General features: G+C 41.6%; 1 protein-coding gene across 7 annotated transcripts in view; it reads right to left on the reverse strand.

The window, feature by feature from the left end:
- Positions 1–27,743, reverse strand: part of RARB (retinoic acid receptor beta) — a 725,304-nt gene that overhangs the window by 96,748 nt on the left and 600,813 nt on the right. For all 7 annotated transcript variants that reach the window (XM_035705024.2, XM_025461026.3, XM_025461022.3 and 4 more), the window contains one exon: positions 4,727–4,868. In XM_035705024.2, coding sequence (XP_035560917.1) covers positions 4,727–4,868 — 142 coding nt within the window. The remainder of the gene's footprint in view (positions 1–4,726; positions 4,869–27,743) is intronic.

Genomic DNA, 27,743 nt, shown 5'->3' on the forward strand with positions numbered 1-27,743 from the left:
TCATGGACAATTAGTGGTTTATCTGTATCATAAGCTTGTCCTGACATGTCTTTCACAATCCCAAATTTTATGTCTTCCTTTATTCTCTTTTTTATTTCTTATTTTAGGGCCACATACTTTCCTTTGCTGACATCGTTTCAAGCCTCCCACCCCACCAGCAGAAGCTCATCACTCAACTTTGAGTCACTTTGCTTCCTTTGCCTCCTCCCTAAGTTCTTCATAAATTTTTGTACCACTTTTAGAATGCTGCTGAAAATCGATTTTTTTCACTTGCTGCTACCGCTTTCAAATCCCATGCTTTGACAAATAGCTATTCCTCTGCAAAAAGGCTCCCCTAGTTTTACAAAGCCCTTGGAAAATACACGGTATACCCACCAGCATTTACAGAAAAGAAATGTGAAGAAATAATCATGCTTTTCTGATCCGCCACACTAAAGGATTTCTTTTACGAGGTAATCCCCTTATACATTTTAAACCAAATTTGAGCTATAAAAATTAAATTTACACATGATTTTCTAGGGGGTACATCTCTCATATACAATAAGCAGTGCGAGTACTGTTTAATTAACCACTTGCAATAGCGTCAAGAAGAGAAGTCAGAGTTTTAAAAGCTGCTCTTTATGGCATATAGTGTATATTACTACTGGGATCCAAATCCCCACACTGCCCTTACTAATTGTGTTACCCTAAATTAATCAACCTCTCTGTACCTAAGCTTCCACATCTGCCCCCAAAAAAAGGGGAAGAAAGGGTTTATAACTGATCTGTCTCATAGGGTTATTGTTAGGATCGAATGGGATAAAGTATTAAAAATAGTTAAGCAGTGCCTGGCATATAGAAAACATGGAGCCTATGTCAGCTACTACTATCCTAGGATTCTTAGGTGTCTTCCTTTCCTTCTACAGCATGAAGAATAAGCAAGAGCACCATGGGGACTGACAGGGCTTTGTGAACATGGAGCATTTCTACCTTCTGTCTTTCTGATTCCCTACCTAGGAATGCTGTCCTCCGGGACATGACACTCCGGGCCCCCTGGCTCAGGTGGGGTCAAACTCCATCCCCTGGCTCCAGGGACTAGCACATGATCCAGATCTAGCCAATCACAGTGGTCTAACACCCCCAGCCTCCCCGAGGCCAGGTAGTTATAAGGGGCTTGTAACTCCAGTTAAGCTAATGAGAACCAGTTCCCTGACACCAATGGGATGATGGGGATCCAAGATTCTCTTTTTGTCAGGTAGACTCTCAGCCACAGTGGTTGGTGGTATCTTTACACTTAGCCATTTATAAAATCTTCCTGGAAACCAAACCAACACAGTAAAAAACAGCTGTGGGACAGAAAGGTGAGACATGCCCCCCTGAAAAGGAACGCAAGCCCATGCACGCAGGTGTGTTACTCTGGACTGTCCAGTTACCTGCACTGATGTTTAAAGCTTATGCCAAGTTTGAGCTGAGTTCTCAGAGTTCACTTGCATCCAAAAATTCTGATGCATACTAATGAATCCTTATGACCCACACAGGCACTGAATGCAAATCTTGCTGCTCTTGGTACTGCAGAGAAAGCATGGAGAGAAAAGGCAAGACCTGAACGGTAATCTTGCTTCTGTCTTTAGCCAGTTGGTGATTGCTGGGAAAACCGTTTCATCTTTCTGGGTCCCAGTGTGCTTGTGTGTCAAGTGAGAGAGGTGAGTGAAAATCAATCTCGAAGATCTTTTTTCAGTTCTAACATTCTATGAGTCTCTATTATGCCTGGATTCGTTTCAGTTGTGAATACCGTGGTATAATTGGTTGATTCTCATAGTTTCCTGCTTCTTTGGGTTTCACCTTAAAAAAATACCCTATTAGACCCTCAGTCTCTATATTCCAAGTGTTTATTCCTTCCCCTTCAATTCCCTTCTAAGGAAAATATATTTATTTTTGTATACTTGGGCATAATGATCCCATTTTCTTCTCATTTCTATATTTTTAAATCTAATTAAGGTGATAAGTTCCTTGAGGGTTGAAACTAGAGTTTTCCTGTGGGTGTAAACATTATTTTTTTTTTAATTGGCAACCAAGCTGCCAGTTTTTACAGAGCAGCAGGATATGGGTTTTAAGTAATGTAAGCAGGAAATGGGTCTCCAGCCCACACAAAATAAATGCAAAAGTACTGATTTACCCCGAGTCCACATCTGGCTTACTCATTTATAATTTCAGCCTAGACTAAAATTCTCCCACAGAACTGCAGTGTGACATCCATGTCTACAGAATGTCAGACCAAAAATGGAGTGTCAGGGGATTGCTCTGCGAGTCTCACTTAGACATATAAAAAATCCAGTTATTTCAGGGGAATGTCACGCTGTTCTCTTCAATGGTGGCGTTGGGGGCCTGAGCTAAGTAAATATTAGCTCTATATCTTCACATTCATTGATTTTAAGTAATTTAATAGCTCTAAAGTTTGGAGGGATCGAAGACAACTGGCTGAACTGTGGTCAGTTGACCCAACATCCACAGATAGAACTTTCTAGAAGAAAAAAGACCCTCCTAGGAGAAATGGTAGGATGCTTGCCTGTCCAATGACCCAGTCCATTTTTGTTCATCAGGACCCTAAATATGATCAAGCTCCAACCTCAATTGCTTTAATGAGCATCTCTTGGCAAATATAACAAAATTAGCTGGAGGCAGAGGTTTTAGGGTCGGTTGGTTTAGCAATTCAAGAATGACATTCAGGGCCCTATTTATCTATTCTTCCACCCTTCCATCCATAGTGTCTGCTTTGTCCTAGAGGTGACTTCCCTTGGAGTGGGAAGCTAGCTATTAGGGGCACTTCGGGCTACTTGTTTCCCTGTTCACATGCATCAGGAATTGTCTCAATATCCTAAGCATGAGTCTTTTGTTCTGTTTGGGTAATTTTATTAGGATAAAATTTCAAATTTGCTCAAAAGTTACAAGAATAGTACAAAGAACCCCTTTACACGCTTCATCTAATTCACAATTCTTAGTATGTAATAATATACAACAGTATATTACAATGCTATAATCTATAGTCCATATTCCGATTTCACTCACTGTTCCAATTATGTCCTTTATAGTTATTTTCCCTCTGACCCCAGGATCAAGACTGGATTATGCACTGCATGTAACTGGCATGTCTCTTTTAATCTGGAACAGTCTTTCAAGTCTGCCTTTGCCATGTACTCTTGGCATTTTTGAAGGGCACTAAGGCTTGTTTTTTTTTTTTTTTTAAATTGGGTTATTTGCTTTCTTCTTGAGTTTTCAGAGGTTAGTATATTCTAGATACAAGTCCTGAGTCAGATGTGCAATTTGTAAATACTTTCTCCTACTGTGTGCCTTGTCTTTTCATTCATTTTGTAGTAGAGCAGACATTTCCTATTTTGATGAAGTTGAATTTATCTTTTACTCTTTTGTGGATCATAAGCCTGAGTTTCATTCTCATTGGACTGGCCTAGATTACAGATTCACACCATGAACCAGTAACATGACAGGCTGGAACACAGAAAAGGATGCTCGGCTTGAGTCAACTGAATTATTCCCAATCCTGCTGTTTCTCCTCAAGTATAGAAACCCAAGGAGGGGCAGACGGAGAGAGTGAAAGAATCTCAAGTAGACTCCTTGCTGAGCACAGAGCCTAATGCAGGGCTCCATCTCACAACCCTGAGATCACGACCTGAGCCGAAATCAAAAGTCGGATGCTAAACCGACTGAGCCATCCAGGCACCCCAGTACCTGGCTTTTTGTCCCATATTCTTAGAGGGGAGGGGCCATGTCTCATGCATCTCCAGCGTCCCCTCATACCACTAGCCCAGGACCTCACTAACAGTCTTCCTTCACCAAATCCCCAAGTAATGGGATGAATGGAGAAGCAGCAACCACGTGAAGCACTTCACCTGGCACACAACCCTATGTCTTCCTTAGGCCTGCCTTAGTCAAGCCATTTGCCAGTCACTTTCTTGTCCTAACTGAAAGCACCAAAGAGAGAAATATAAGTAGTGCAATTTTTTTGTAGTGTATATACTATCTGTATTAAATGATATATATTTCAAGTCCCCATTATCCGAGGTTTACAGACCACTAATTATTTACTAAAATGTTCTCTTTTGCATTAAAAAAAATGTGTAATTATTTGGAGGAGGGGGTGGCTGGGAGGGAAAAAAAAGCTAAATCAAGTTTGGAAAATTGCCAATGCACCAAGTTTCTAAGTATTTCTTCCACAACAGAAGTTTTATGCCCCCTTCTGTCTGAAAAAGGGCTAATTATTACTACTGTTAATATTCACACCTATCATCTCATCTTGTTCTTGTATAAGTACCACGCACTAATCAATTGTGCTACTGGAGCTCCTCATCTTGTTCTCATCGATACAGGCAATACTTTTTGTTCCCATTGTCAGGATAGGGAAATGGAGTCTCTAAGTGACTTTGTGGTATGTTTGAGCTACCAATGGCTGTGAAACATACAGTGAGCGAGTACTGCTCAGGAATACAAATCTGCCAGCCACAACACACAGCTCCTGTCTTTTCCCCAACAGCCACTCAAGTTTTATCTGAAAATCCCCACAGGTATTCTGTTGTCCTACTACCTCTGTTTACACTTAGCTTTGGCAATATATCTTCAGTGTCATGTCTGAATTCCACATAATGTGCCCTCCACAACTTGATTTTGGAAGCTGAGCAAATCATATTTATAGATAAGGCAAAGACAGAAAAAAAGTTTTTGAGACTCCACTTACATTCTTTGGACATTCCCACTTCAAAGCACTTCTGGAGTCGACAGTACTGGCATCGATTCCTGGTGACTTTATTAATAACACAGTTCTTATCTCGGTGACAAGTGTAAATCATGTTCTTCTGAATACTTCTGCGGAAAAACCCCTGCAAGCAAGTGAGAAGATGAGAAAACTAAGTAAAACTACCAAGTTTCATGAGAAATCAAAACCAGCCTTATCAATGCATTGATTGCTTGGTCTGAGTAATGAAGTGATGGCAGTAGAAAAGTTCACTTATTTAAGCCTTAAAAATCCTTGTGAGATATTAATAGTCAGCTCTCCCTTTGTTTCAAATCAGAAAGCCCCTTTTAATCAAAACTACACATGACCGTTATCATCTTGCTGAAGGAAAATGAACACGAAGCTGATTCACTCAGAAAACATAATGCGGAGCTGGGTTCCCTCCAAACAGGCTTAGCTTCATAAGCAGCTAGAACAATTTTTTTTAAAAAAGAGAGGGGGAGAGAGAACAATTTCAGGTGAGCCCACTCTCAAGAAACTGGATACGAGAAGCATCCCATTTGTAAAAGAAATGATAAGATTTGTGGAAGAATTAGGTCTGCTCGAGAAAGTCTCTTCCAATTTTTTCCCCACATATTTAGCTTGTTACAGTATTTTAAAATGTGATTTAATTTACAGAGTGTTTTAAAAAAAGTATTATCCAAGATTGGAAGCAAGGCATAAAAAGGACTGCCCATTTAATGGCACAAACGAGCGGCCACTGTCCAATACGGCAGCCCCTAATCACATGCAGATATTTAAATCAAAATTTTTAACAATGAAGTAAAATTTAAAATTCGATTACTCAGTTGCACTGGCCATATACAGCTAGTGGCTACCCCACTAGACAGCACATATATAGAAGATTTTCATCATGGCAGAAAGTTCTGTGGGGCAGCACTGTCCTGCAGCATTGGCTTTTTGACAAGCTTACCTAAGAGTCATCTGACACTCTTGGGAAATGTAACTTTGTTTGACTTACTATTTGCCATTGATTGGACACAGACTCTTTTAAAGACTGTAGAAGGCTGGTAAATTACAAATCTATTTGTTAAGGATAAGTGCAAAGATTTCTGTCTGGCTGAAATATAACCAAAGAGCATGGCTTGGTTGCCTTGTAGGACATTAACCAGTTCTGTATCTACCTCTGCAGTCTTATTCCAGCCACCTCGATATTTTGCTCCAATCCCTCTCTGAACCAGCTCTGTCATCTTACTTCTCATTCTCAAGTTCAATGAATCTTCGACTACATGCTTACTGAATATTTGAGTGCGTTGTTACTTCTCAACTTTTGAAAATTATATTTTGGCAAGAGAAGCAATTTATCCCGATTTTTGTGAAACACCGATGGGATAAAGCAGATTATAGGCTCATGAGCACATGGTGGCCACTTTGTCCTCTTTGTTCTCCTCATTCTCCCACATGGTTTTGCAGACAATGGATAATCAAGGGATGCTTGTTACTACACAGATGAATGAACAGTGAGTGAAGGGCATACCTGCTGTCTTTTCTGTCTCCTAATTGCCCAACAAAAACATCTATGTTGCTATGAGTATTAAGAGTAGGGAGTTTTACCTTCTCCACTGTGATGTGACTTTTACCGACACTAGCAACAATTCTCTTGGATGTAAGAAACACACCACTGAATGTGCTAAACAGCACATAAGACTCACCATCTGAGTTCAACTTTCCCTGTAGTACATTAGCACTCCAGGAGCCAGAACTAAAAACATTTAAAGTTAAAGTGCATTAACAAAGGAAGCTCATGTAACACACATTGTTTAGGATATTTACGTGGGCACCCTAGGATTCTAATGTCTAAATAAACATATTTTTACTGGTATGGTTCAACTGTAAATGCCTGAAAATCTTGTTTAAGTTTGCAACTCCTGTCACATCCCAGACACACACATTTTCCAAGAAAACACTGCTTATTTTGGTACCTCTGGAGCTACAAATATGCTCCAAATCTAAAATAACAGGTTACCAATGCTCCGAACCTCTAATAGAATCTGTGCAGAGTGGTCACCTCAAACATATCTTTGCATGCAAAAAATATACCTACGGGACGCTTTTGGTTGCCAGATGTACAAACTCAATTTACAGAAACTGCACTGCTCTCCTGCCAAGAAACACTGACACGATGGAAGACCCAGTCTTTTCTGCATGTGTGAAGCAAGTGAGGTATGGGCAAAGGTGACCTGCTCCGTTTATTAAAAACCAAATACTCAGTTCAGCAAATTCTTAGTGAGTGACCAAGAGGGGGAGAAATACAATCTCCTGATACTCAAATGAAGGAAGATTTTATTCATGAGAGACACAGAGAGAGGCAAAGACATAGGTAGAAGGAGAAACAGGTTCCCTATGGGGAACCCAATCCAGGACTCGATCCCAGGACCCTGGGATCATGACCTGAGCCAAAGGCAGATGCTCAACTGCTGAGCCACCCAGGTGCCCTGAAGAAGAGAGAATTAAGGAACTTTCTGTGTCATTAGTTATCCGCTCAGCCTGGTTCAGTAACCATGTCGGCAGAAACTAAATAGGACTTCTTGGTTTCCCAAATCAGATTTTTGGCTAGATATCAGGAGACGGTTTAAGTTTCAGCAAATCATTTCTACCATAGTAGAATACCTGCTGACTAACATATATGCTGGGAGGTATTTTAATACATTGACTGGGTTAAACAGAAAAACCCTCTGAGGCCAAAGATAGGTTTGCATTCTATAAATCCTCCTCCCCAGTAGATGTTATTATTTAAACTTTATTTCCTTGCAGACCACCACTTTGAGGATCTAGTGTGTGCCTGTATGGGAAATGGTAGCCACATGCCCCCTAAGTTCCATCTACTTAATATTTTTACTTAGGTTGCCTCTTCCTTTTATTTTTAACATTCCTTAAAATGGAGACCTTTAACCTCTGGCTTCATTTGAAAACCAATACCTACTGTCAATATTAAAAGGCAAATGTAACACAAATAAAATGAAAGTCAAACAAAATGATAATCAGATATTATCTCACTCTCACTGGATCTTGGATCTGCTAAGGGCTTAACACCCAGACCGTGTCACTTCTTACTGAAAAGGGAGCTAAGCAAGTGTTAGATCAGCCCTGACTGAGACTTTCTCTTTGAGGAATTCAGAGAAAATGTGTCTCATTATGTGGTTCACTGAAGTATAAAGCCACAAATCTGTGCCACTTAAAATTGGAAGCCTCATGCTTTGAGAAACAAAACTGCAACCCAAAACCTGTCATACGTAAAAAAAATGGGCTTAGAAGTGCTGAATTCAATGGGTGACAGTCCTTGAAGCAAGTGGATGGATAGAGACACATCTAGAGGAGAAAACACTGAAAAGCTGAGCATATAAAAGGAAGGATTTGGTCCCACTTGAAGGAGCAGTCCCAGGGTGAGGGTTGTGGGGTGGGAGCAGGTACAGAGAGACAGAAGAGGTAGGAAGCAGTAGAGGCAGAGCCCAGGAAAGAAGTCCAGGAAAGGCTGGACTGCAGCCTCATTACCACTGTGCAGCCTTGGGCAAGTCAGCTCAAGGAGGCAAACCTCTCTTACCTCCTCAGTGAGGGGTTGGGGAGCTGATTTCCCAGATCCTTTCCAGCTGTACATTTCTGGGATTCCAAGTACATTATCATACCAGAGAGTGACAAGGTGGGACACCTCACAAGTGAGGATGAAGGAGTTTCTGGGAGCACAGAAATTGGCCAAGGAAGAGGTGGTGTTTGAAGACTAAGGAAGAACGTGTTGGTCCTCTGCCTATACAGGCAAATACTGCAATTTGCAGAGGATTAGTCTAGGGTAACTGAGATCACAATTTTATTCTCTTTTTTGGGGGGTGGGAGGGAAGGGAGGGGCTAAGGGAGGGGCAGAGGGAGAGAGAGAGGGAAAAAGAGAATCTTAAGCAGGCTCCATGTTCAGCATGTGCTGGACACGGGGCCAGATCACACAACCCTGAGATCATGACCTGAGGAGAAATCAAGAGTTTGACGCTAAACAGATTGAGCCACCCAGGTGCCCCCCCAATTTTATTTCTTCTTTCCTGAAACATACTTTTCCCCATAAACTCAGAAAAATTCTGTCTTCAAGATGTATGTCACCTCATCCAGGAAGCCTTCTCTGACTAATCCAATCCCACATAAATGCTTCCTTTCCTAGGCGACCTTGGTATTTTGCTTATCTTTCTATATTATTCCAATTCAAGTATAATATTAAAAATAGTAAACAATAGTACCATTCACTTTAGAGGATACATGGGTGACAGGGAGGAATGCCTGCCTGTGGCCAGCAGTCACAGCTTCGGGGAGCCAAATGGGCATCATAGATATCCACAACTGGATGTAACAGTACTACCACCCAGTGTGACATTCTCCTTGCTGATACCCTGACAGATAAGAGGCAGGGACGTGGAGACCAACTTTCTTGGAACTAAAATGGGCATGTTGTTGGGCTCCCACATGGCCTCAAAGCAGTATGTATGTATGTATGTATGTATCCATTCGTTCATTCATTCGAGACACAGGGAGAGAGGCAGAGACATAAGCATTGGGAGAAACAGGCTCCCTGTGAGAAGCCCAATGTGGGACTTGATCCCGGGAACCCCAGGATCATGCCCTGAGCCAAAAGCAGACGCTCAACCACTGAGCCATCCAGGCGCCCCTTGAAGCAGTGTTTAAAATGTCTTCCCTGGAAGCAAGACAGTGGACTTGGGTAGAGAGGATCAAAAGACTGGATGCAATGGTTATTTGACAGATGGTAGGGAAGTATTTCAGTATTTCAACACCTAATAAAACCGTATTGGTGCATATTAGCTGAATATCCTCAGTAGTGGGACAGGACCTGACACACGGTAGAGAGTTAATAAATAGCTGTTAAATGAATGAGTGAGTGAATGATGATATCCTCAGCTCTAAGCAGAATCCGAGTAAGAGTCCTGAATGTATTAAAACTTAATTCCATAAAATATTCCTCCACAGTCATGCATTCGCTGAAGATGATACTGGGTGTACTTAATAAAGTGAGCAGCTGGATTTCTCAGAAGTTAGTAGAAGATCCACCGGTTTGAGATGTAATCAGATTAGAAAGTCAAGAGTTCTGTTGGTTAACCATGATTCATGTTGGTTAGTTATGTTTTCTGTTGGTTAATCTCGATTTCTCTTATTATGACTTTTAGTGGTTAATCAGGACTTCCGTGGTTTGTGAGAAACACATTTAACACTCTAGCCACTTAAATCGACAGGATAGGTCTTCACCACAAACTGAGTCCCGTGTTTTCTGACCAGTTTTTCCGACCTTTCTTAGCTCATGCTCTTCTATTCTTGCTATCAAGAAATTGGAATAAAAAGAAACTACTTCTATGGTGGAGAAGGTCACATATGCATTGGGGTGATCTGCTTCATGTCTTAGCAATAATCCTGGAATTCCCATTGCCTACTCAGATTACTTCTGTCTCCCCTTGGGGACACGAGGTACCCTCTACGTACCTGTAGAGGTTCTACGTAATCCTGTCTTATCTAGAGTACAGACACACTCCTCAATCAAAAGGAAAGGCAACCATCTCTTTTAAATCTGAATATTCTCTGTCCCTAAGTATCCAAAATTCATAATTACCTGAGAGACCAGTTATATGGCCCAAATCTATCAAGGACATGAAGAAATGTGGCTCACTGTACTCCCTGCTTCATGTTTTGATCTGAGAGTAACTTGGGCCACCTTCTCTCCTCTAATACTCTCAAACCATTGCTCTAATTCTGATTAATTTTTTTTTCTTTCATGGACCACATTTCAACTTCTGTTTTTCAGATTTCATCACACATAATATTCCCCACTGTCCCCCAAATAGAGCACTTTTTGTTGGTTTAGATACTAGCCTGGTGATTAAAAACTGGAATTTAGCTTGAGTACCTGTGGATTTGAACTCTGACTCTGCTGCTGACTATCTGTGGGCCATTAAGTGAGTTACGCAAAGGCCTGTTTCTTCATTTGTAATGTGGGGATAATGAACATACCTACACTTCATGGGATTACCTACTGTACCCAATTAGGGGACATGTATGAGGTGGGAAGCCAATGCTCAACACATAGCAAGTGCCCAGGGAATGGCAGCTTTTGTTATGGATGAAACCTCTTCTCTCCAAAGCTTTCTTCTAGAAAACTTCCAATAGACATTTTATATTTAAAATAAAGATTCCCGAAGAGGAAAGAACACTATTCTGAATCTCTGAACAATACAGACTATTGTGGGTAGACAGCCTCATGATTCCAACGGCCATCTTTATATATATATTCATTTCCATACTGATTCATTTATCTAATGCCAATTAACTGGAGTGGATGTGGTGGGCTCCCTTAAGTGTACAAAGATAGATCTCCTGCCCTTTCTCAGCTTACCAGGAACATTAAATCAAGTGAACACCTTGGAGCAGATGCCACCATGCAGTGTGATAAGAATTTAATGGACGCACAAAGTGGAAAAGTGCCCAGTATAGTACCTGGCACATAATAGGCCCACTTAAAATATTTAGAGTAAAGGTCACAGGAATTCAAAGGAGTTAGAAGGGAATCAGCACTTGATTCCAGCTCTAATGAAGGAGGAGGATTTGAACAGCAAGTCCCCCCACCCCCCTCAGGAACATCTCAGCTTTGCCAAGATCACAGGTGCGATCATACAGGGAAGGGGCTGTGGTCCAGGTTGGCAGAGATGTAAATAATGGACGGTGTGTGTGTGTGTGTGTGTGTGTGTGTGTGTGTGTGTAAAGCACAACTGAAAGAGCAGGTTGACAATCAATCAGACTGAGCAGGATCTTGACGGCCACGCCAGGTATTTCCTGGGAAGGCACTCACTCTTCTGTACAGGAGAAAGCTAGGGTCAGAATGCTAATCTGCCAGGATCTTCAGGAGGTCCTGAGTCACTGGTTTCATCATGCATTAATTTAACACCTACTCAAGTGGATAGTGAGCTCTGGGTATGAATATAAATACCAATACCCCTGAATTTGCCCTCAGGTCTGGTCAGGAAGGTAGCCCAAGAATCCTTGATTTCTGAAATAACAGTGCAATCTGCTGATTCATAGTTAATCATAAAGCTACTTGTGAGAATTCAAAGCGTGGTGTTTTGAATGGAAGTAGCTTTTTAGGCCTAGAGCTACTTTATATCAGGTTCAACATGTGTGAAATGTGTCGTGACTGAAGAAAAGCACTAAGAAAAAACTAATTTCTATTATTATTATTTTTTAAGGTTTATTTACTTATTTATTCATGAGAGACACACAGAGAGAGGCAGAGACATAGGCAGAGGGAGAAGCAGGCTCCCTGTAGGGACCTTGATGCAGGACTCCATCCTAGGACCCTGGGATCACGCCCTGAGCCAAAGGCACTCAACCGCTGAGCCACCCAGGTACCACACTTATTTCTATTATTAAAAAAACAAAACAAAACAAAATGACAACTTGGCGCAGAGTTAGTCATAAAAAGCACTGGATCAGGAGAAATCCACCCAAAAAGTAGTGTGGGAAGCACATCTGTTTGCACTAGGCTTTTGCAGAGTTAATTTCTATCCCATGCAAAGTTCAAAAGGGTAATTTTTCCTTCTAGAGTGAAAGGAGAGAGAGAGACATCAAGGAGTGTTACTTAGGCATTTGCCCTCGGTCATTAAAGGGAAAATATTGCAACCCCATCTCAATCAAAAAGTAACCAGGTGGCTGCCTGGGGTAGTCCTTCGCCCTGGCCAGCAAGGCCGGGCCGGTGACGTGCAGCCCCAGGCCAGCATCGAGCTGTAATTCCCATTTCCAGCCAGAAGCAAAGACGCTGCCAGTGGGAGGCGAGTATGGAATAATCCCATCGCGGCTACTTTGGGAAACACGGTTTTCAGACCAGGAAACACGTTGCCTTAAACAAACAAAAAACACCCTCCGGAGTGAGTGGAAGTCTATGCGTGACAACGTCTAAAAAGTTATTAATAGCAAGATTTGTGGGGGAGAAAGAGAAAAGTGAAGACCTTTTCACCCCACTGAAAGACAATGGGTGAGAGGGAGGGAGAAAGTAGAAAAACAGCCTACTTTTTTGATGACAAACAGAGTTTCCTCCTAAGCAGGGAGGGTGGGCATGAATGCAACTCAAAGGATGCTGATCAAGTTGGGGGAGCCCCCCCCGCCGGCACTTGGAGCCACGAAAAGGGAAACAACCTAAGGTTCATATTCCAAACAAGAAAGCGGAGTTGTCCCAAGGCGTAGAGGCTTAGAGTTGTTTATTTTTTATTTTTTTTTGTTTAAAAAATTCCTGACAGGACAAGGTCCCACTTTTGGGAATTTAGTAAAAATGAATGAATGAAAATAGTGAAGTCTGAGTGCTCTACTGTTTAGTAACCGTGGCTTCTAGAAGGTCTGTCATTCCACACTGCCTCTTGCCTGCTAACCGGGAAAGTGTCTCCTGTCCCTTCACTTAGAATCTGACCATAGATAGGATGCCTGGGTGGCTCAGTGGTTGAGCATCTGCCTTCGGCTCAGGTTGTGATCCCAGGGTCCTGGGACGGAGTCCTGCATCAGGCTCCCTGCATGGAGCCTGCTTCTTCCTCTGCCTATGTTCTCTGCCTCTCTGAGTCTCTCAAGAATAGACAAATAAAAATCTTAAAAAAAAAAAAAAAAAAAAAAGTGACCATAGATTTTAGGTCTGTCTCCTTTCAAGTCCCTTGGACCAGTAGCTTCCTTGGCGTGTATGCTCTTCCCTAGGTTACCAAGGCAAGCCTTAATTTTGGAAAAGCTCTAGAAAGATGGTACTCAAAAGACAATGACGATAGGTTTAGCAAAAACATCACCTCTGTGGGAACCAGTCATTCTGGTAGAGGGTGATGATGGCATCTCCCTGGACTTTGTCAGGTGAACCCCTGAAAGCTCAACCCCTGGAGACCCAGAGGCCAATACTCTCAACCCTTTTAATCCCCAATTAATTAAAACTCCCTGGGAAGGAATACCAATGAATAGACAACCCATGTTCTTAACTGAGAACCTGAACTCACAACATCAGAAAATCACGGTCTAAACTTCCAAAGTGTTCAATGTTCCAAGGAGGGCACTGAGCCAATACATTCAGTTCACAGTGTTCTTTATTTTAGAGTAACATGATCTGGGGAAGAAATGCTACAAGGTAATATAAACTGGAAACCAACAGTAAGGAGAGATTAATCAGTTGGATAAAAGGTCTTTTAATTTAGGTGTCTTATTATGTCTTATTATTTTTCAAAAACATGACCTTGGATAATTTTTTTTTATGTGACTAGCTATCCTATGGGTCTGATTATTAGAACACCATTTTCATCCACCAGGTTTGGGGGCCAGTAATCTCAAAACACAATTTTGGGATTGAGGTGTACACACCTTTGATAGGGTATGTACACTGCTAGTTAAACTGGCTGTTTTCAAAAACTGAAAGGATCTGTTCTGGGCAGGGCCAATTTCACAGGCGTGTGACCTGGGCACACATGGAGCCTGGTCCTTGGAAGGGCTTCATGCTTAGTTTGCTGCCCCACTGTCACTGTCTTGAAATTCTGAATAATTTTTGGTCAAGTGGACAGTACTTTTCATTTTGTATTTTTGTATGGGGTCCTGCAAATTAAGTCGCCAGTCTGGGCTTTAGAATACCATCTACAGGAAAGGTTTCCAACGCATTATGTTAGTGAGGATGAGTAAGTCTTGGGTAATCTCTCTTCTCTGGTTGACCTCGATGCTAGTTTTAAGACTATAGATCAGATAGAAATGCTACCACAGATAGAAAGTCTACCACGGTCACACTTCATCCAGGATCTCTCAGGGGTGCTTCCGAGCAGTCCACAACCCCAGCAAGAGCCAGAAGGGAAAACCATTTGGGAATCATCTTATGTTCTACTATTGGGCTTTATTTTCCCCATGGATAAGGGCCTTTGGAGGGAGCTGGAGGAGGAACATGAAGACTGAAAAGAACTTTTTCAGAATGTCATACAGTTGGACACCTGGATGGCTCACCGGTTGAGCATCTGTCTTTGGCTCAGGGCGTGATCCTGGGTATGGGGATCGAGTCCTGCATCAGGCTCCGGACAGGGAACCTGCTTCTCCCTCTGCTCCTTCTCTATGTCTCTCATGAATAAATAAATAAATCTTAAAAAAAAAAAAAAAAAAGATTGGGATACAGCATCCTCCCAAATAGCATATATATATTTAGTTGTGAGTTCAAGAGGGTGCCCAGAAGCTCACTCATACACCTCCTAGATGACTCTGATCCCTACTTGGAAGCTACTGAAATAAAGAGTGGATTAGAAGAACGCAAGAAATATGAGGTCAAGCAGTTTACCTGTTACCCAAAGCATTTCTGCACAGCGGGTTAAATATTATCAACACTGTACCTTGGGGACCACTACCCCTCTTCTCAAGACTTTGAGTTGAGATATGGTAGTAGGGAAAAGAACCCTAAGACAGGAAAAAAAAAAATCTGAAATGGAAGATTTCACTCAGCCCCATAGAGCTTTCTTTAAATCTGGTCTTGAGAATTTACTTTAAACCAACTAGAGACATCTGTTTTCTAGATTACTTGGGTCAGTTATTTTGTGCCCTTCCTCAGTGAAACCCATAGTTACCGATTTATTATCAGGATTACTCTAAATATAACTGGGCAAGAAGCCAATGCATTTTAAGGTTTCTAATTCTCAAATATTTCACTGAGAAAATGCACCAAAATAGCTCCTCAGCTACAGCCCAGGAGTTAGGAGACCCCAGGTGCTTTGTACATTAATTACTAAATCTCATCTGGACCTAAATTCAAGATCCTCAATTGTACTGAAGGGGTGGTGGGGAGGCAGGCAGAAGGAGACAGAGCCAAAACATGCTCAAATATGCTTAAACCCTTTGCAGAGGAGCATAAATTTTTAAATCTCTTTTAGAAGTTTGGTATGCAACATTTCACCATCAACAAAGCCAGGTCTTAGGTCTGTCATAACATGTGGGTTGATGACAACGTACATCACCATGGCAACTCTACATATCACATGATTCAAAAGCCTTTCACAGAATCCAATGATCATCATGCACTTACATTATTTCATAATGCTAGGAAGGACCTAAATTGAAAAGAAAAAATGCTTGTCCACAATGTGTTGCACTCTTTCCAAGTAAACTTAATTTCCAGGGCCATTCTGGGACCTTCTCACTGGAATCTTTCCTGCTTATTTTATAGGTGGTTACATCCTGAATCTGAATTGAAAAGGAAGAAATCACAGAGGATGTGGGAGCAGAAGGGAAGCCAGTCAGGCATTTACATTTAGGTCTTCAAGAGCCTGACAACTGTAAAATAATGGGCATTTATCGGATGCAGCCTTCTGCTTCTCCTCAGCACAGACACTGCTCAGACAGTACAAAAATCTTGCTAACAGTTTACTGAGAAAATACTGCCTAAAGTTCTAGCTCTCAAAATGCATTCTGTCCTTGTATGGAAAAACCCTGGTGGCTTTAGGCAAAGAGCTGATGTGCCATGTTATCCCAAACCCACAGCATCTGAACAACGACACCACTGGCGAAATAGTTGAGAGCCTAGCGGCCTTCAGTGGCACCTGGGCCCTTTGTGTACTCATACTTAGCCAGGCCCCTCAAATCTAGAGTGTTCTCTTTTGCCTTTGTACCTTTACACATGCTGTTCCCTAGGCTTCAAAAGTCCTTTCCCTGCCTTGTTCACACCTACTTACGCTCCAACATAGCATAAGGCACCTCTGAATCACATACCAGGGTACCAGCATACCCTGTTTAACATTCATTGTACAACGCTGTAACCGTTGATCTTTGTGTCTCTTTCTTCCTCAAAGCCAGAATCCTTTGAGGGTATCTTAATTGTCTTTGTGATGGCGCACATGCAACCTTTATAATTAAAAAATAACATGTTGCAAAGTTATTTTGCTGTTTAAAATCATATGGAGATTCAGTAGAGAATGGAAGAAAAAGATTAGCAGAGAACCCTAACTTCAATAAATACAACCACCACCTAAATTCTTTCAGTATAAGGAAAAGAAAGAAGGAAGTTCTATTTTCAAGAGCGAAACTCCAATATCATAACTCAGACAGCAATTCTAACTTCATGATTTATCCCAACCTCCCTTCTTTCTTACTCCAAATTAGCAAGAAATAGGCTCAAATTTCACCCATAGCTCCTCTTCCTTGATCTTTAAAATTAAAGTTGCTGTATAATGTCAGCATAGTTGCCAGGATTTGAAATTAAATAGGTCCCCAATGTAAAAGGTAAAGTTCTTTTAAACAACACGAACTTGCCTGCAATTAAGCACGTTATAGCCTCCACCTCAGCACCGCGCTATATAAAAATCCACTCCTGGAGCTACTGCTGTGTTGAAGACCTGAACTTCTGTGCTTTCTGTTCCTATTTTATAAGAGAAAATTTTGCAGAATACACACAATTAATTTTTAAGTGTTACTTCTCCGCTTTTCCATTTCATACCTGACTTTGGTTGATAAAAAAAAAAAGGAGTTGTCTTCTGATTACACTGGAGAGAAGGGGGAAGATAGGCCCAGCAATAAAAGAGGTACCTGCCAATTAGTTAGATTGTTCTCCAGTTTTCAATTAAAGACAGCCTAATGGATGCAGGGGGACCTGTTTTATTTTCCCTAACAGAGCCCTTATTTTTAAACTCTTAGCTTCATTTTCCAAAATTGCTGGCTTTAGACAGAAGAAACATCTATCTTGAGTGAAAAGCTCTATGATTTTCTTCTATTTCCTGTATTGAAATTGTATTTCTCTCCTCAGTGGCTACTTCCCATTTGGCTTCACAAAGCTCTGCTGCCCACGATGGGTTTGCTAATGGACAGCAAGCAGTCCCTGATCTTGTACCCCACTCTGGAAGATGGAGGGGTCAGGCTGACGTGGGAGTTTGGGGGTGCTTTGCCCTATTTTTGCTCTCTTCAGATGATCATCCGCTGGAACTTTACCGACCCTCCTTCAGTTTCTTCAAAAAGCCAAGAATAGAGAACTTAAGAGGGTATGCTTATGTTGAACCCATCTGAAAGAACTTGCCTCCCTTAAGCATTGGCCTGTGCATGGAAATTGGGAATTATTTTCCTTAGATCAAACGGGAGTAAAAATATCCTTGGACATGCTTGGCCTTCTTTTTGGAACACACATGTTTTCAGGATTGAGAGTTTTATCCAGTGTTTTCTCAAATGAATAATTAGGAGATGTCCATGGGCAGGTGTAGGAAAAAGAGCTGGGCCTCCATAAATCATGATCAAGCTACATTTAACCACCAAAGGACTGAATGCAGTTTTGTAAACAGTTTAGCAGTTTTGTTTCTGTGGGAAATCACTGTCCCTAGACCTCAGGGATCTGTGGGCGCAATTCCCTTTACTGCCAACAGGAGTTAGGGCAGCTGGATAAATCCTTCAGGATCCGACCAACCCTTCAGGGCTAGCTAGAAAAGGAGTCACTAATCACATTATCCTGGTAATTTAAGAGTTAACATATCTATGGGGAGAGGAAGACCTAATGTATCATATACTAATTCCTGTTTGTTTTTAACATCACCAGAAGTTTACCTGGTTCAGACCAAAGACACATTAGGACTGAGCATTCCACCTTAGCGGGTGTTAGAACAGACCTTGTGAAAACACCAGGCAGTGACACAAAAGTAATGTTTTCATCCTGCCAAGAAAACGGAAAGGGCTTTTAGGAGCCCCTCAGAAGGAGATTCTGAATTAATTTGTAATTCCAGGTTTCCTAACAGCTTTTACGAGCTTGCTTACCCAAAGTATTTCAGAGCATCATCTTTTTTAATTTTTAATTTTAATCCACGCGTTGCTCCAAAAACATGCCAATCTGATCGTTGCCCCCTCATCTTGTTATCTTAATGGGGGAGGGATAGAGTACCATGCCGGCTATTCCGCATTAGGTGTCCTCATTTACAGATTGGGGGAAAAAAAAAAAAGTGCCGGACATAAATTATTTAAAATCTATTGTATCAGTGTGTGTTCTGTAAGCATTCACTACCGGCAAAGCAGACAGATTATTTTTCACTTTTAATTGTGTTGATACCTTATCTGCTTTGTTGAAAGTGGAGAGTGGTATGTGAAACCACCTCACACGCTGAGGACCAGAAGTGATGGGGTCTATTATTTAAAGCCAAAGTAACCCATTTAGTGGAAGTACCTTTTAACACACTGCTAAGGAAGAGAAAACCTGGAGCTGCTATTTATGTTTGTAATGTGTGTCTATTACTGTGTCAAACACAAACGAGGGTAGGACAGAGGCGGCTTCCATAAAGAAGCTCTTGGGTGAGGGAATCCGTGACAGCATGCACCTCACACCAGCACCCAGGCACAAAGGCACCCATTGTGTGTGAGCGACAAGGGGGATCACCCTGCATTCCTCTGCCCTCTGCCCTCCACTTCCCAGGTATGTGTTAAAAAGCAACATAAATAAGAGGAGATCATCTCTAGGTACGCTTGAATACACTGTCCTAGAAAAAAAAAATATTCAGAGCAATGACAATATATTTAGATAATTAAATTACTAATCTGTGATTTGAACCTGACTGCAATGAAATCATACATAAGATATGAAGATTCATTACTAGAAATTCAAAATGAGTCCTAATGCTTCCCTTCTCTTTTGACCCACAAAGACCATCATCAAAAAATAACCACAGGTAGGGGTGCTTGGGTGGCTCAGTCAGTTGGGTGTCCAACTCTAAAGGTTTCAGCTCAAGTCATTATCTCAGGGTCCTGGGATCGAGCCTGGAGCTGGGCTCCACACTCAGCGGGGAGTCCACTTGAGATTTTTCTGCCTCTCCCCCCCCCATCTCTACCCCTCCTCATTCTCTCTCAAATAAATAAATAAATAAATCTTAAAAAAAAAAAAATGATCACAGGTACTAGGTATGTTAGTGTGCTCCCAAAAAGTACCTCACCCTTATCTGAATTTAAAATATTCCTTCAAAAAAAAAATAAATAAATAAATAAAATAAAATAAAAATATTCCTTCAAAAGACAGCAACTCGGAATTCATTTGGGTCAATCTCCAGATGAGTGGTAGAGTATATATAGATAATGACTAGCATCATTCTGATGTAGCTTATTAAGCCAGAGACTTGTCAACACTCTTTAGCTTTTGTATCCTCCACAGCAAATCCAGTACCTTACCCAGCTTTCAATAAAAATTTGCTCATATACATGGGCAGAGGGTTGCATGGGGAAAGGACTCAGTTTGCCAAATATTCTCTGGCAGATGGCTGAAGAGAAAAGCACGCAAGTGTAAGTCCAGAGGGTAGTGGGCTGGTTTATGCTCTGCCTTTATGTGGCTTTGGGCCGTCAGAGCAAACTATTGAGCTGTCCTTGCAGTTCCATTTCACACATTTGAAGTTATCTCTATACCTTCTAGTGCTGACAACTGAGATTTCCATGTGTCTGAACAAGGAAAAACACATTCCTATGTTCCCAGTATGAGCCTCAGGTCTGCACGTTTTGTGGGACGTGTCTGGTGTGGTAAGAAGCAGAGAGAGGGAGAGGGCCAGAAGTCTCCCAAATATGGGTCCTTTTCACACAGGGTCAAAATCCAGCAAACAAACAACTCCCAGCAAAATCACAGTCAATACCAGTCTACAAAAATGGACCACATCACATGTGATATTTGTGAGTCTCATTTCCATGCTGTCAAGTATAATTGGTGACAACCCACATCAGTGAAAGCCCAAAGTTAGCCACCACACCACACTTACTCTCCAAACCCCACCACTCCGATCCGGTGTGTGCTTCAAATTGAACTCCTGACCTTTCCAGCAATTATCCCCAGAATCTAGACAGCCCCGTCATCACCTCAAGTCAGTAGATGAGAGGAGCAGAGCCAGGAATGTTCCGCCTCTGTTCCCGAAGGGAACCAGAGTGAGGGAGAGGTTCCTGCCTTCCTTTCCATCTGGTTTCTCCAATAAAAGGGAAAAAAATAAATGGAAATGAAAAGTATACAATTAAAAAAAATTACATTTAACTTCCTTTTGCTAATGTCTGTAAGATGATTTTTGGCCTGGCAGGAGATTCCAGATGGGCCGTATAATGAATATAATTTAATACGAAAAACCGGAGTTCAAAGAAACACATTTTTCCAAGTCAGAAGGTTGTCTCACACTGTTTAATGCAAAACACCGGGACAAGTCTTGCATTTCTTTTCTTAGTGCACACTGGCCTTTAAACCTAATATCAGTGTGGCCAGATCCGAAGCCATCAAAACCAGAAGCTGTCACTCTCTGAGATGGGGCTGGCACTGGTGTATGCTCAGCCCAAGGGCCAGAGACCACTAACCATTAAGTGTGTTTTCCTCCGGGGTCTCAGAATTTATACCACCAATTAAGGCCATAATGAGTGCCCCAAGTTGACTTCCTAGGAGCAAGAATTAATTAAGCACAGTATTTCTTAGTAAAGAATGACATTTTTCCAGATGAGTTCTATAAGGTAGCCATATTTTCCATGTACGATCCTTAATTGTTAACGCAAATAGAATGATCCAGGAACATGGCTTACTTTATGTTTTTAATTTGACAATATGAGAAAACAATCTTTATTTTTCTCCTGATTTGGGGCGCGAAGAGAATGTTTTGAGCACATTGTGCGTATGCGAAGCACAAAATTATTCACATGAGGAATATGGTGTCACTTCTTTGAATTATCAACGTGGCCACAAAGAAGGAAGCCAGCACTGGTATTATAATCTCTTTCTCACCTTTCAAAAACGAAGAGTCGTGTTTTGAACCTATTTGTTCCCCAAATGGCTTATGTTCCGATAAATTTTGTAGAGTTAGAAAAACAAACCCACACACAAAGGTTAAGGATGCATTTTTTAAAAAAGATTTTTATTTATTCATGAGAGAGAGAGAGAGAGAGGCGGAGACACAGGCAGAGGGAGAAGCAGGCTCCATGCAGGAGCCCAACGTGGGACTCGATCCCAGGACTCCAGGATCACACCCTACGCTGAAGGCAGGTGCTAAACCGCTGAGCCACCCAGGGATCCCCAAGGATGCATTTTATAAACTACACCTTAGATAGTCTGATCCAGAGGCTGGCAGACTGCTTCTGTAAAGGGCCAGATGTAAACTTTTTAGGCTACGGGCCATATAGTTTCTGCCACAAACATTCGACTCTGCTGTGGCAAGGTGAAAAGAAGCCATGGACAATTCATAAATGGATGGGCCTGGCTGCGTTTTGAGATAACTTTATTCATAGTTACTGAATATGAATTTCCTATAATTTTTATGTGTCATAAAATACTCTATTTTTTTATTTTTTTTTCAAGTTTTAAAATGTAAAAATTCTTCACTTTCGACTCTACAAAAAACAGGTGGCAAACGAGATAAATCTGCCTAAAGCCCGTGGGCCATAGTTTGGCAACCAGTGGCCTCACACAGGTGTATATTTTTTAAGTCATCAGTAAGGTTGGAGAAAACTCCATTTCTCTCTCTCAGGCACAGACACACACGTACACTGTCACACACAAATACACCTCAGCTGTCAACATCATGGTCTCTGAAACCACTGATGTAGTACAGCAAAAATGTGGCTTCAAGCATGTGTCTAGACCTGTGAACCAGAACATGAAGAAAATCTCAGCCTTGAAGAAACATTAGCAGGGTGGTAGGGAAAAAGAGACCTCGCCCCTCCCACCCTTTCTCATGGAGAGAATTCCTACTCTAAATTACAAATCATGTCCTTTACTCCTTTAAGGAGTTAACGTAGACAGCGCGGTTCTGGAAATCCCTGCAGCCTACTTGCCAATTAATGTATTTAACTCTAAAGAGCAGGGGCTTTTTAATTTACCTCATCCATCACCAATAGAACATTTTGGTAGAAAATATTAGGATTTCCAAATAACTTTATAGCTCTGTAAATTGCCAACATACCATCTGCAATTGAATTAACATTTATAACCAAACCGAAATAATAAATAAAGCAAATTACGCTGCAAATATTCGAGAGTGCCCAATATGCACTTGAGGACGATAATTAGCATTTTATAATCACGCTTCATTTTCTTTATCCAACTCCCTGTCACATTAATGATAAAATATTTTAAACTGTGCTCTATCAGCAAACGGCAGTACAATCTCTAGATTAGCCATTAACTAACATGGGAATGAAAACAGTTTGTGCTGCTGGCATTACATATCTAAAGAAGTTTTACTCATAATCACATCCTCCAGTCTCCCTGGCTCTTATCTGTGTGATTTTTTTTTCCACACTACTTAAACAAGGCCTAGAAAGCCAACACTTTATTTGTACCATCCGAACCCAAAGTGACAAGAGAGCTGAAGGTGCATGTTCTCACCAGCAGGGAAAAAAAAGGAAATATGATTTAAACACTCATTATGCTCATCTGATCTAGGAAGCTGAAAGGGTCTGTCTAGAGGCCAAGAAGCTTAAGCCATTCAAATGGAATAACTCTGGTCCTCAAATCATTCTTTCTGAAGTTCTCTCTCATTATGATCTAACGTCCTCAACTATGGCATGTGTAGTTTCTTTCCCTAGCTTTGAATAAAAATCAACTTGACTAAATCAGTGAGGAGCAAACACATGTATTTTTTTTTCCAACTAGACTTTCCAACAATTAGCAAAATTTCCCCAAAGTTTCTCATTATCTTCCGCCAAGGTTTATTTTAAAGTTTTTTTTGTTTTGTTTTTAAGGTTTATTTTAGAAACAGAGAATGAGAGGGAGAGAGAGAGTATGAACAGGGGCAGAGGGGCAGAGAGAATCTCAGACTCCCCACCAAACGTGGAGCCCGATGCCGGGCTCGATCTCATGAACCTGAGATCATGACCTGAGCCAAAATCAAGTCAGACCCTTAACCAACTCAGCCACCAAGGTGCCCCACAAAATTACTTCTTTATAACTGTATCCAGATGCTTTCTTGATTTTCTTCTCTTCGGCTCCTCTCCCATTTGCATTTGACATTTCAGGAATTTCTCACTGTGTGATTTCCACATTTCTTTGGTACAGGGCTGTTCTAGTTAATACCATAACCAGTGCTTGTGGGGATCCCTGAATGGCTCAGCGGTTTAGCACCTGCCTTCAGCCCAGGGCGTGATCCTGGAGTCCCGGGATCGAGTCCCACATCAGGCTCCCTGCATGGGGCCTGCTTCTCCCTCTGCCTGTGTCTCTGCCTCTCTCTGTGTGTCTCTCATGAATAAATAAATACAACCTTTTAATAAATAAATAAATAAATAACCAGGGCTTGTGTCCTGCCCTGGTTAGTCTGGATTAAAGGCCTCTTCCTGCTATTAACTGTGTGATCTTAGACAAGTCACATAACCTCTCTGTGCCTTGTTTCCTTACCTTTAAAATAGGAATAATATTTTCCATCACGTGGGGTTGTCATGAAGATTAAATGAGTGAACACAGGTGGAGAGCCTAAAACAGTACAAATGCTCACAAATATGAGTGAGCTGTTGTCATTGTGACTATTATTAGTCTAACCAGAAGGGCAAACAGAAGCTTTCATAGCACAGATGGGAGTGGCAAAAGGTGCAAGGGAAGCTGAAACCAAAAATAAAGTGAGATCCGGAAAGCCAGCAAGCTGATTGCAGGGGGAATTCAGAGAAGAGTCTGGGATGTACCCCGGGTAGAGCAAGGTGAGGACGAAAAAGCCAGGGATCCCTGGGTGGCTCAGCGGTTTAGCGCTTGCCTTCGGTCCAGGGTGTGATCCTGGAGACCCGGGATCGAGTCCCATATCGGGCTCCCTGCATGGAGCCTGCTTCTCCCTCTGCCTGTGTCTCTGCCGGCCTCTCTCCCTCTCTGTCTCTCTGTCTCTCATAAAAGGAAAAAGCTGCTACCCTGCTAGGGTCTCTTGAGTGAGCCATGCCTGTCACTAGATGATAGGCTCACTTAGTGGCCACAACTCACAGGATGCGTATGCCTACTGGAGGGGATGATGTGTTGTTCATTTTAATAGTTTATAGATTTCCGTCTCCTGTTATAAAAGCAAAGTACATGCGGTAGGTTTCTACACTAGCTTTTCTTTTATTCTGTGGAAGTCTCTCCTAATATTTTTACTGACAGAAATTCTTTAAAAATGTAATTCTTTTATGACACCTGGGTGGCTCAGTGGTTGAACGTCTGCCTTCAGCCCAGGGCCTGATCCTAGAGACCCGGGATCCAGTCCCACATCGGGCTCCCTGCATGGAGCCTGCTTCTCCCTCTGCCTCTCTCTGTGTGTGTCTCTCATGAATAAATAAATCTTTTAAAAAAATTATTTTATTCTCATCCATGGTGTCTCCTAAATTTCTAAAGCAGAAGTTGCAAACTGTTAATCTATAAGCTGAATTGAGCCAAAAGACATGTTTATTTCTGGCTGAGGCAGTGGTGGCCAGCACGGACTTAAAAACTTTTAAATGTGTTGCCAACATTTAAAAAGTAGATTTCAATTACAGAAGAGATTGACTTGATGTTTCTCCCTGTTTTTCTTGACAAATCACTGTATGGTCTGAGTGTTTTTCAGTAGTAAAATGTCTGGAGGACTAGAAAAGACCTTGAAAAAGTCACAGTGCTCATGTAACAAAGAGATTCACTTGAAATATCGGAAAACCTGGCAATGATAGTTCCACATTCTCACTGAGCAGGAACTCTCAAAAAGTGGAGGCTTGGGAGCATCACATGGGAGCAGGTTAGACATGCAGATTCTCAGGCTCCACCCAGAGCTCCTGAACCTGAAACGCTGGTGGTGGGCCCCAGCAATCTACAGTTTGACAGGCCATCCTGATGAGGCTGATCCATGCTAAGGCTTGAACTCCACTCACCCAGAGCAGCAACTACTGGGAAGATAACCTTATCTTGGGCATACTCTCCACCCCTCCCTATTATCCCAAATTAGCCTGCATCATTCACTTCCTTGCCTGGCCCTCCTGATAAGGCACCTGAATTCTAAACTCCAACTGTAAAGCTAACTCCAGTAAGAAAAAGTAAACATAACTTCTTAATGAGGTTACTTTCGGTAGAAAACAATCAGGCCTCGGGATGCCTGAGTGGCTTAGTGGTTTAGCGGCTGCCTTCAGCTCAGGGCCTGATCCCAGGATCCTGGGATCGGGTCCCACATCAGGCTCCCCAGAGGGAGCCTGCTTCTCCCTCTGCCTGTGTCTCTGCCTCTCTCTCTGTGTCTCTCATGAATAAATAAATAAAATCTTAAAAAAAAAAAGAAAAAAGAAAAAGAAAACAATCAGGCATCATTTTTATCCTAACCTTAGACAGATTGGAATATGAACTTTCTACATCTAGAAATACATGAAACATGACCAAAATGCATCCTTGCCATACTTCCAGGAAGTAATGAATCAGAGAATTTCAAAGATGAAAGTTAGTAGCCTCAATTATCATTTGAGCCTAACCCGGCTCATATCACAGGTGGAGAATCAGGTCTCTGAAGGAAAAAAAGGGAAATAAGCCAGGGGCCCACTGACCTGGCCCAGGGGCTATGCCTCGCCTGGAAAATGAGAGCAGTGACAGTGTCTTCTTCATAGAGTTGGTATGAACATTAATGGAGTTAAAATATATGTCCAGCATGTAGAAAGTGCTAGACAAGTCCTCTTCTCGCTAAAGAAACATTGGGTATATACACTGTAGTGTTTATTCCTCAAAATAATTCTAGCGTCCTGATGGCAAAGGGATTATCCTCATTCTACACAAGATGAAACTAGGTTTCAGGTGCAGAGTGGGCAGGCTATGAACCAGGCCACCAGGTTCCCAGACAAATGCAAATGACCAGCTCAGGCTGAGGGGATGCAAACCATCAAGAGGAACACCAGGAACCACAAGATTGCAATATTCCATCTCACCAAGACTGAGCCTGCTGCAAAGGATACAAATTTCTCTTTTCTATGGGAATACAACCAACCTTTTGTTATTCAGGGATAACTGTCAGTCTGTGGATCATTCAAGTTCTTTACTAGCTTCCTGGTCACTGCACCGCTGGTAATGAAGCGGGGACCTGGAGGAAGCTGAATCAGCCTACTTCACTTCCATGCGGCTTTTATTCAAAACATCCAGTAGGGGAGGAGCTGAAACAGACAGGCATTAATAGGACCTGGGGATTCTGTGATCAGTGATAATCCAGCCTCCCTCTACAATAGATAGCAGAGGCGTGGCAGGTGGTAACCAGAGGAAATGTTTTGGCTAAGAAAGAGATCTGAAGACTTTCAAGATCTCACAACTGCCCAACCAACCAACAATGAAAAACCCTTCCATCGTTCTACAGATCTCAAGATCCATGAAACTTGCTACTTTAAAAAAAGTAATTGCAAGTATTTATTTATACAGACTTGAACAAAATTCACATTTCACAGTTTTGTGTTTAAATTTTAAAAGGGAACAAATTAATAAAGTTGGAGGGGTTTTAATCTAATTTGTAAAAAAGGAAAACAAAACGGTCCAAGACGGGCATGGACTGCCTAATACTATGTATGGCAAGGCATATAAACATATAGTATATACTAAATAAACATAGTAAAACACCTCTCATTTCAGGATATGGTATATCATACTAAAACCAATGAACACACTGTGATGGATTTACTAAGTAATTTTTAAGTAAATACCCGTGCATATTTTCTCACTGCCCTTCCCTTGACATACTGTACTTTACAAAAAAATCCATGTCCAAGTTCAAAGAGGGGGAAAAAAAAAAGAAGAAAGACAGACAACATTTTTTAAACAGGCCAGCGTTGGAAATATGTACAGAATTTATGCATGTTTCAAGCGCTCTTTCTCCTTTGCCAGAGGGTGTAATTAAAGGCCCACAGACAACTTCTAAACTGAGGCCAAAGAGAACTGCAGTAGAAGTCAGTGGGAGTTCAGCACTCTGACCATGCACAAGAATAGCTCACCCAAAAAGGAATAAATAACTATCCTGGCAAGAAACACAGGGAAGCACAAGGATGAGAGCATCAAACAATAGAACCCACAGTTAGTAAAAAAAAAAATTCATTCAGT

This window comes from Canis lupus, chromosome 23 (assembly GCF_003254725.2).
Source record: "Canis lupus dingo isolate Sandy chromosome 23, ASM325472v2, whole genome shotgun sequence".
Lineage (NCBI taxonomy): Eukaryota > Metazoa > Chordata > Mammalia > Carnivora > Canidae > Canis > Canis lupus.